This window comes from Gymnoscopelus microlampas, assembly GCF_963454915.1.
Source record: "Gymnoscopelus microlampas genome assembly, chromosome: 20".
Classification (NCBI taxonomy): domain Eukaryota; kingdom Metazoa; phylum Chordata; class Actinopteri; order Myctophiformes; family Myctophidae; genus Gymnoscopelus; species Gymnoscopelus microlampas.
Genome location: NC_139957.1, coordinates 43986829 through 43997915, shown reverse-complemented (window position 1 = coordinate 43997915; position 11087 = coordinate 43986829). Strand labels below are relative to the sequence as shown.

At 40.8% G+C, this 11087-nt stretch overlaps 1 protein-coding gene across 1 annotated transcript in view; it reads left to right on the top strand.

Annotated features, from left to right (window-relative positions):
• Positions 1–1992: 1992 nt before the first annotated feature.
• LOC311036154 (leucine-rich repeat and fibronectin type-III domain-containing protein 5-like) overlaps positions 1993–11087 on the top strand; it is a gene marked incomplete at both ends in the record, with an annotated part of 82122 nt that continues 73027 nt past the window's right edge. Inside the window, 3 exons of the mRNA XM_084044681.1 lie at positions 1993–2189; positions 6461–6589; positions 10724–10904. Of these exons, the coding sequence (XP_083900807.1) occupies positions 1993–2189; positions 6461–6589; positions 10724–10904 (507 nt within the window). The remainder of the gene's footprint in view (positions 2190–6460; positions 6590–10723; positions 10905–11087) is intronic.

Sequence of the window (11087 nt, the reverse complement as noted above, 5' to 3'; positions counted from 1 at the left end):
TTTTTTCTTCTCTCTCCGCTTATCAGTCTGGCCAGCCTCTTATTTGACTCGTATTACCATTACGTAGTCAAGTCAGGAAGTGACTTGAGTTTTACATTGGACATCACTGCTCCTGCCCCAATAAGAAGCCGCGAGCCGTTTGTGCCCAGTAGTGCACGAAAAATGTTCGTCGACTACCTTTTTTCACTGGCTAAAACTAAATAAAAACGAAATAAAAACTAAGCTATGATGACTAAAACTATGACTAAATCTATTGACAATTTTGTCAACAAATAAAAACTAGACTAAAATGTTAGTGAGGGATCTAGTGGAGAAGAGATCCAGTAGAACTAAAAGACAAGTCATTTTATGTTTGGTTGCGCTCGGGTGTTGCGCTCTGAAAATAGCCGATCTACAAGCTCACAACGCGTCGCAGCGCGACGCGTTGTGAGCTTTTACAGTAGATCGGCTATTTTCAGCATGCAACCAAGTGTAAAATCAGCCATTATGACACCAACAATGCACGACCAAAATACATTTTAGTCGACTAAATCAACTGTAGATTTAGCCGACTATAATCGTATGATATTTAGTCGACTAAAACTAGACTAACAGTAAAGCGTTTCATATGACTAAAATATGACAAACGAAATGGAATTTTATTTAAAAGACTATGACTAAAACTAAATACAAATGTGCTGTCAAAATCAACACTGGTGCACGGAGATAGGAGGCTTTCCAGACTGTGAAGCGAGGTGAGAAAGAAATCTGGCGAACGTAGCGAAGCAGTTTGGATCCCAGGCTAGTTGCTGTCTCTACAGTAAATGTGAGTGAGAGATGGTGTTTACACTTATTGGCAGAGAGACAATGGGATCACTGTAAGTCCAGTACATTGTGTAGTAATACAATACTGGTTTAGTAGAAATCCACTGTAACTGTGAGTGTCAGTTCTTGGCAACACATTCTGGCTTATATTGTCTTTTTAAAATCATCCTCAATGTTACTGAGAACCTCTCTAACTCTGTTTCTATCTTTCTCTCACTCACTCTCTTTCCACCCGACAGAGAAGATAATATATTCTCTTATCTCTTTCCGTCTCTTATTTATGCAAATAAGGCATAAGCATAATTATGCGTACATGCCTTATTTGCATAAATATGCTGGTGTTGCTCTTGCTGCTATATAAAAACTCTTCACATGGCTTCTTCTTACAGTAATTATGTTATAGTTTGTAATATTGTTATTATGTTGATGTTGCACAGTTGCTATACAGACCTCTTGGACCTCACACACTTTCATTTCACTTATTGTATGAGTCGTGGCTAAATAAACCTTGATTTTCTCAAAATGAGTGGGATTATGAAAGCATACTGTTTTTTTCTGTAAATTGCTTGTTTAAATCCTGTTCGTAGATCCGTTGCTCTAACTGCATTTATAAGTGGTGGTGTATTGCAGCCGATCTACAAGTTCACAATGTGTCGCGATGCGGCGCATTGTGAACTTGTAGATCTGATATTTTCAAAAGATTTGAACACATTTTATACATTTGAAAACTTGGGTGAAATGGGACATTCTGCACAATGAATACTTTTACTTTTGGTACTTAAGTAGTACCTTTTGATACCAATTAACTTTTGTACTTTTACTCAAGTACATTTTGATTACCTGACTTTTTACTTGTATTTCTGCATTGCGGTATTGATACTTTTACTTAAGTAAAAAAATGTGAGTACTCCTTCCACCACTAGGAGGTGAAGGTTGGGGTAATAGTTCAGGCAAGAACATCAAGCCACTTTCCACTTTCACCCCTGGTGATTTTCATTGTCATAAACTATTTCATTATAGGATTATTTCAAATGAATTAATCTCTCTCTCTCTCTCTCTCTCTCTCTCTCTCTCTCTCTCTCTCTCTCTCTCTCTCTCTCTCTCGCTCTCTCTCTGTCTCTCTCTCTCTCTCTCTCTCTCTAGGTGTAGTATCGGGGCGGGGGTGTGGTGGTGGAGGCGGTGGTAACCATGGAGAGGTTCTTGATGTGTTTGATGCTGGCGGTTGCCATGGCAGTGAGGGCACAGGTCTGCCCGAAGCGCTGCGTGTGCCAGATACTGTCGCCCAACCTGGCAACCCTGTGCGCCAAGAAGGGCCTGCTGTTCGTCCCGCCCAACATCGACAGGCACACGGTGGAGCTACGACTGGCCGACAACTTTGTCACCAGGTGAGAACGACTCAGTGCTAATGCTGCTAATACTGCAACTCAATGCAGGGCTTTCACAGAAGGTCATGAACAGTGTTGGAAAAAGTACTCAAATTCTTTACTTAAGTAAAAGTACCAATACTGCAATATGCAAAATACTCTGTTACAAGTAAAAGTCCAGAATAAAAAATTACTTGAGTAAAAGTACAAAAGTATTTTCAAATAGCCTAGGTTTAAAATAGGTTTAAAGTGGTTTATGTATGTTTCATTATATCATAATTTATATCTGAAAAGTAACTAGTAACTAAAGTTTTCAAGTAAATGCAGTGGAGTAAAAGTACAATATTTGCCTCTGAGATGTAGTGGAGTAGAAGTAAAAGTATTGGAAATTGGAAATACTCAAGTAAAGTACAAATACCTCAAAATTGTACTTAAGTACAGTACTTAAGTAAATGTACTTAGTTACTTTCCACCACTGGTCATGAAGGCCATTGCCACCCTTCAGTGTGCCATTTCTGACCCTAAAAAAATGGTATAACCTGAGGCGTAAACTGTGGTGATTGTATGCCGTATCCAACATGACAGCCATGTAAACAAACACACCATGTCATTTACGACTAAACGTTGCTCTCAAGAATGTTTTTGAAAACCTTTGAAGCGAGAAATAGACAATGCAGTAACCACAAATTGACCGAGGTGACCCTGTCCGCCCAGCGGCAACACTTACGGAATACTTTCATTGCCGTAAACAAGGAAATACTTGTTTTGTTGTACGTTGTGTTGTTACTTTTGGGTCAATTTATTGATTTATTTATTAAGGGTGCGTTCGGAAATTGCGCACCGGAGCGCACTCGCCTATTAGTTTGTATTGGCCAGTACGCTCAGTGCTGTATTTCCGAACGCACCCTAAGTAGCCATGTAATAAGCGGGATAATTGACGGGTCACCGGTCACTATTGATAAATAAATCCCTTCAGGATGGTTAGGCAGCTCTTCTAAGCGTCGGTGCCTAATCATCCTGTCGGGATTTATTTATCAATAATGACTGGTGACCCGTCAATTATCCCTTGCATAGTAAACTGGCATATATCAGCCAAAGGTGTGAAGAAGGAACACGAGGATAATTCTAGGGGGTGAGGTCGATTCTATACCGTGGCTGACTGATATTACTGACCTTTTCAACCACTTGCTAGTATAGCTCTCGTTGTATCAATGTTGCTGTGGTGACTCTATACTAGTGTTGCTATTAGCAGACCTGTGGACAGCTATGAAGCTAGTATGTGATGTCTACATGTGACATGGCTCCCAGCGGTTCCACATCTAATGAATAACACACAGACTGACTGGACACAGTGTCAGCACCCTGGGGTGCTGTTCCAATGGACATAGTGGTGGCACCCTGGGGTGCTGTTCCAATGGTCACAGTGTCAGCACCCTGGGGTGCTGTTCCAATGGTCACAGTGTCAGCACCCTGGGGTGCTGTTCCAATGGACACAGTGTCAGCACCCTGGGGTGCTGTTCCAATGGTCACAGTGTCAGCACCCTGGGGTGCTGTTCCAATGGACACAGTGTCAGCACCCTGGGGTGCTGTTCCAATGGACACAGTGTCAGCACCCTGGGGTGCTGTTCCAATGGACACAGTGTCAGCACCCTGGGGTGCTGTTCCAATGGACACAGTGTCAGCACCGGTGCTGTTCCAATGCACAGAGCGTCAGCACCCCGGGGTGCTGTTCCATGTGAACCGGGTGCATAATGTGGCCCACAACTGCTTGTTCCATAATGGGAAAAAACATACATACTGTATATATATCGTTGTTGTCGGACAGAAACCTCTTATATCCATATTCTAACCTTTTCTGTTGTTTGGTAAATTAACACCCTACTTGATGAGTACCCTATGAGGTTTCCACCCGACAGAGACCATATATAAACATAATGGACATGAAGTCGGTGTGCATTGTGAGATTTGGGATTTTAAGAAAAGCTTTTTGTGACTTGTGGCTATTTGGCTGTCCTATGACTGACATTATCTAGTCATTTTATGCTTTAAAAACAAATAGCCGAAATAGCTGATCTACAAGCTTACAAGCTTGTATATCTGCTATTCCTGCTATTTTTGGAAAATCTTTGAAAATGTATGAACATTTTCATAGAAACGATTATGAGGATTATGAGGATTATCCAAAATAATTGTGATTATCTCAAATAATTGGGATTAGGCGATTATGTAATAATTGTGACAGGCTTAAGTCTGTCTGTCTGTCTGTCTGTCTGTCTGTCTGTCTGTCTGTCTGTCTGTCTGTCTGTCTGTCTGTCTGTCTGTCTGTCTGTATGTCTGTCTGTCTGTATGTCTATCTACTGTCTACAGCTGTCTGTTGGAGGACATTCAATGCCAACATAATGAGTGTACATGTAATTATTCCAATACATCTTAATGTAGATCACCTTCAGACGTTATGTTCTCCTAAATATGCCTAAATAGTTTAAACTGTTAATTAACATATAGACACATTTCTTCGTTGAGACATTTGCATAAAATTGTTTTTTACACATTTCAATTCTGCAGACAAATGACTGTGCAATCTTAATCCAATGTTGCTTTTAAGCACAAATGTGTGCCAAATTAAGAATGATTAATATGTTCATAAAAAGCAATTTTCAGGCCTGTCACACTGATTTTCACAGTTCTGGTCAGCAGACTCTGGATGTTCGGCAGATGTTTTTTTTTCTTCTCTCTTCGCTTATCCGTCTGGCCAGCCTCTTATTTGACTCCAGTGTACAGTTGCGTGCACAGACATTTTGAGGGGCAGGTGCTCAAGTAAATTATATATTTTTTTGTTTACTTGGTCTGCTCTTTTTTACCTCTACACCTATACCTCTTTGCCAAAAATAGCCGATCTACAAGCCCACAACGCCTCGCAGCGCGAGGCGTTGTGGGCTTGTAGATCTGCTATTTTTAAAGTTCTCCTCAGAAAAGGGATGCTAGGTTTCGAGTGGTTATGGTAAAAAGAAAAATTATATAACATAAAGATTTGGCGGACCCCCTGTAGTAACTCTGAGGACCCCCTAGGTGTCCCGGACCCCCTGTTGAAGACCCCTGCTGTAAACTTTTTTTTCTTTTTTTCAAAAGGGCACTTCTGGTCAAGAGGGCAAAGGGCAGGTGCTCTAGCACCACCTAGAGTCTATCTGTGCACGTCCCTGCCAGTGCACTTCCCAATGCACTGGAAACAGACTTTCTCAAGTCAAGGACCACACAAATTGATATGTATTTGGCCACGGACCCCCATCTCAAAAATATGTTCTGTCAGAGACCTCCAGAAGCAAAGATTTAAGTAAAAAAAAAAAAAAAAAAAAAAGATCTATTATGAACAAACCTCAGAAGAGAACAAAAGTGCACATATACAGGCCTTTTGGAATACTAAATATGATATTCAAACAAGATCTTATTTTAAATGCTCTGGAGAAAAGCAGTTCATTTTGTAACCATGCATTATTCAGAGATTGACCTACTTTTTTCATTCATCAACACATTTAGAATAAAATAACTAGTTCGTTATTTTAATATTACATCAAGCAGTTCAAATTACTTTCATGTGCTCAATCTTTTTTTTATTTAATGTGTTCTGGCCTTATAGATTGAAATGTCTATGTTTTGGCCGTCTTCTGTGTGCCGAATGGCTGCTGCCTGTGTTAAGTAGTCAGATGGTTGCATCTGTGTCATTTTAGACTTCAACTATAATCAGTATTTGTATACTTTGGCTATTCAAAAATAGCAGACTTACAAGCTCATAGCGCGCACAGAGTACCGTGCTACGAGCTTGTAGATCTGCAATTGTTTTGAAAAGTCATGGACAGTTTGTGCAAATCTTTGAATATATTTGTTTCAAAGCAAACATTTTTAACTCCGATCTGTGCTTCTGGGGGGTCCCTGGAACAACATATTTTGAGATGGGGGTCCGTGGCCAAATACATATAATTTTGGATGGTCCTTGACATGTTGGAGCACCACTAATATAGCAACATAAGCCTACTGTTAGGATTTGTTTTTTGTTTTTTAGATATGTATTTGGCATGCGGACCCCCATCTGAAATGTTCTTTTCCAGGGACCCCCAGAAGCAAAGATTTCAGTTACAAATGTTCGCTTTAAAAAAATGCATTTGCAAAGTTTTTTTTTTTAAATAGCAGATCTACAAGCTCGTAGCTCTGAGCTTGTAGATCTGCTATTTTTGAATAGCCAAAGAAATCTAAAAATGAGAACATATTTAACCTATCTGTCTGTCTTGTGTCCTCAGTGTGAAGAGGAAAGACTTTGCGAACATGACGAGGTTGGTGGACCTGACGTTATCCAGGAACACCATCTCCTACATCACCCCCCACGCCTTCGCCGATCTGGAGAACCTCAGAGCACTGCATCTAAACAGGTATATACCTGTCTGTCTGTCTGTCTGTCTGTCTGTCTGTCTGTCTGTCTGTCTGTCTGTCTGTCTGGCATCAACATCTGTTTATTTTACACTCAGGCTGTTCAGGAATAGCCGATCTGCAAGCTCATAACACGTTATGAGCTTGCACGTTATAAACATGTCACAATGTGACATGTTGTGAGGGCATCATCCCTACTGTATGTTCCCCAGGTTCTATGTTCCCCACTTACCTTTAGGATTCAGGGTTAGGTACGCAGGGAACATAGATCCGCTCCCGTTGTGAGCATGCAGATCGATTTGTGAAACATTTTTTAACAATTTTGAAACTTTCTATCACAAATCTTCCCTTATAAAGGGTCCCTGGCACAAAATATTTTTCAGATGGAGGTCCATGGCCAAATATGTATCACTTTGGGGGGTCCTTGACACGAACATTTTTGAGAACCGCTTGGCTAGACTGTTGTCATTGGTATAGTAATGGTTTTATTGGTGTTATGATAGCCTGTGAGATCCGCAAGGCAGTGCATTATTTAGTGCCTACATAGTAGCCTATCTGGGAGGGACCAAGCAGTCAAAGCATAAAGGCAACAACACAGGTTTTTCAAACTCAACGGTTTGTTTAATTTCCAAAACAAACGATTAACATTCCAACAAACAAGTTATAGGGCCCTGAAAAGAGGTCAACTGAACATAACTCTAAATAAACATCCATGAATTCAAGTCTCCATGGGGTGACTAATCGATAGGAAAAAAGTGATTATGGGGGTGAACTATCCCTTTAAAAGCTGGCTCCACCCTCTTCCTCATCTTTTGCCAATCCAGGAAGCAACCAGGTAACCCAAACAATGAGACCAAAGGCATTTGAATACAACTTAAAGAACCAACTTTTAACAACTATAATGATCAAACTATGTAAACTAAATGTGCACAATAGTCTTAATAAACAATGCAAACCAAACAAACCGGTTGTGTTGAATTGTAAATGACTACACATGACAAAAACTAAACAAAATGGTAGTAGTGGCATGATGCAAATTGTCTGTCGGGTGGAACATCCTGTCTAAAACTGTTGGACTGTAAAAAAGCCAAAAGTAGCAGATCTACAAGCTCAAAATGGAGCGGTTTGCATTACATTTTCTGAAGTTTGCATGTGTTTGTCTCCAATGATCTCACTAGTCTGGTTGACTACCTGGGTGAGCTTGTTCCTATATCCAGGGACGCCAGATCTGCATATTATAATTTGCCCGTAAGATTTTTATTTGAAAATAGCCGATCTACAAGCTCACAACGCGTCGCGATGCGACGCGTTGTGAGCTTGTAGATCTGCTATTTTCAAATAGCTGATTATGTTAAAGTGCTCATGTTGGCCCATAGTTGCTTCTTTTGGGCTGGTTTTTCTAGACCTGGTCGCTTGTTTCTCTCACAGAATCTGGCAACACTGTTCCTTTCTCTAACTGAGAGTTTCCCGTACCAGGAGAACCATGTTAAATGTACACCTCAGTGTATAGACCATGGTCGGGTCAGGGTGTGTTTGATATAGCATAGAAACCTCTCAGTTTCCGGAGAGGATATAGAGCTGCTGCCTTGCCTTTGGCAGTTTTCACAGCCAGTTCAAAACAGATCAACACACACACGCCTGAGCATGTGAATGAGCTCCTGGTTGAACCCTATGGGCACGGCCATGCACATTCAGTAAACTTCTGCTTGAGGTACCTCAGCTGTACTTTTTCTTATCTCAAGGACTCCCATAACACTGTGAGTGTACAAATGTAACCAAATAGACCCGAACGGGTCCATTTGGTTCCATGTGTACACTCCCAAGGGTTACAGACCTGTAATGGTCCATTTGGGGACCCCTTCAAATAACCCTGAGGGTCCCTGGATCGCACTTTGAGAACCACTGTCATGACTGTCAACCACGGTACATGACTGGGCTCATTTTCCCATGGCAGTATCTTTTATAAATGCTTCATTTATTCATAAAGGCATACTACTTTCTGTAAATGACTTGGAGATCATGTTTGTACAGTAGATGCTTTTGCTCTAAACTTATTTGTGGAGGTAAATGTTTTCTGTGATTGTCATTGTCCCGAACTTATGTAAACGTAGGAGTGTTTTCTGTATGAATAAATGATTGTTTAGCTCTCTCTCTTTGTAGATGTGTAGATATAGAACAATACAGCACAGTGGTTGTTGGCTCTACTGTCAATGTGAGTGAGAGATAGTGTTTACGCTTATTGGCAACGAGACAAATGGATCACTGTACGTCTATCTAGTACATTGTGTAGTAATAAAATGTGGTTTACAGTAGAAATCTACTGTAACTGTGAGTGTCAGTTCTTGGCAGTGGTGGAAAGTAACTAAGTACAATTTTGAGGTATTTGTACTTTATTTCCAATTTCCAATACTTTTACTTCTACTCCACTACATCTCACAGGCAAATATTGTACTTTTACGCCACTACATTTATTTGAAAACTTTAGTTACTTTTCAGATATAAAATATGATATTACGAAACATACATTAACCGCTTTAGCCCTATTTTATACATAGGCCATTTGAAAATAGCAGATCTACAAGCTCACAACGCGTCGCTTTGCGACGCGTTGTGAGCTTGTAGATCGGCTATTTTCAAACATTTTTGTACTTTTACTTTTGGTAATTCAAGTACATTTTGATGCCAATACTTCTGCACTTTTACTCAAGTAAATTTGGAATTCCGGACTTTTACTTGTAACAGAGTACTTCTACAGTGCAGTATATTGATACTTTTACTTAAGTAAAACATTTGAGTACATTTTCCACCACTGTTAGTTAGTTGGAACCTGCCAAACTCCACACTCGGATTTGTGAAATAAATGGGATTTTACTGCAGTCCAAACAGGGCCTCAGAGACGTGGTCAGTTCTAATGGTCAGTCCAAACAGGGCCTCAGAGACGTGGTCAGTTCTAATGGTCAGTCCAAACAGGGCCTCAGAGACGTGGTCAGTTCTAATGGTCAGTCCAAACAGGGCCTCAGAGACGTGGTCAGTTCTAATGGTCAGTCCAAACAGGGCCTCAGAGACGTGGTCAGTTCTAATGGTCAGTCCAAACAGGGCCTCAGAGACGTGGTCAGTTCTAATGGTCAGTCCAAACAGGGCCTCAGAGACGTGGTCAGTTCTAATGGTCAGTCCAAACAGGGCCTCAGAGACATGGTCAGTTCTAATGGTCAGTCCAAACAGGGCCTCAGAGACATGGTCAGTTCTAATGGTCAGTCTTAAACAGGGCCTCAGAGACGTGGTCAGTTGGTGTGCAGCTTGGGGCTGTACCATGGCTGTACAAACAGACGTTTGTGAGCATCATGTTATGTCATTGTCATTAGTTGTGTCTCAATTTTACAAATTGAGGCTTCACCACATCGCCAAACTGTAGATTACAGAGTGTCAACAAGGCAAAAGTCGTGCAAAATAGCTATCTTCCAGGGATTTTTATAATTCATTATTATTACACTTTACACTTTTTTATATATTTGTTTGTTTATTTATTTATTTACTTATTAATATATTATAATGCTCTGCGACTTTGGTGTTATACTTGTTTTCTACTGTCTTGGAGTGTTATATGTGTTATGTTTTAGTGCCATTAAAACATTGAACACAGACTGTCAAACAAAAACTGTGTTTTTGTAAAAAGGAAAACATATAACCTCAATGATGGTCAATTATTGCAGTCTTTTCAAAGTAGATGTTTTGTTTTAACACATTGAGACCTGAAATTATATGTATTTGGCCGCGGCCCCCCATCAAAATATGTTGTTCCAGGGACCCCCAGAAGCAACGATTTGAGTTAAAAAATGTTCGCTTTAAAAATATACATATTCAAAGATTAGCACACATTTTCACGATTTAAAAAAAATAGCAGATCTACAAGCTCATAGCGAGTGCCGCGCTATGAGCTCGTAGATCCGCTATTTTTGAATAGCCCAAAGTGTAAAATAATGCTTTTTAGCTCAAATCTAAAAATGAGACAGTTCCAGGTCTCAATGGGTTAATCTGCAGCGATCAATAAGGTATCTAGGTTTCTATATCTATGACTGAGAATCTCTCTCTCTCTCTCTCTCTCTCTCTCTCTCTCTCTCTCTCTCTCTCTCCTCCAGTAATCGGTTAACGAGGATAGCCAACGACACGTTCAGCGGCATGTCCAAGCTGCACCACCTCATCCTGAACAACAACCAGCTGGTTCTGATCCACATGGGGGCCTTCAACGACCTGCTGGCCCTGGAGGAGCTGGACCTGAGCTACAACAACCTGGACTCCATCCCCTGGGAGGCCATCCAGGTCAGTTCAGCCACTTAGACCCTCTAAACCATTGGTTCTCAAAGTGGGGTCCGGGGACCCCCAGGGGTCCTTGAGGGAGTTCCAGGGGGTCCCCAGCTAAATGATAGATTAGGCACCAAATGGACCCTTATGGGTCTGTAACTCTGAGAGTGTACAAATGGAACCAAATGGGTCCATTTGGTT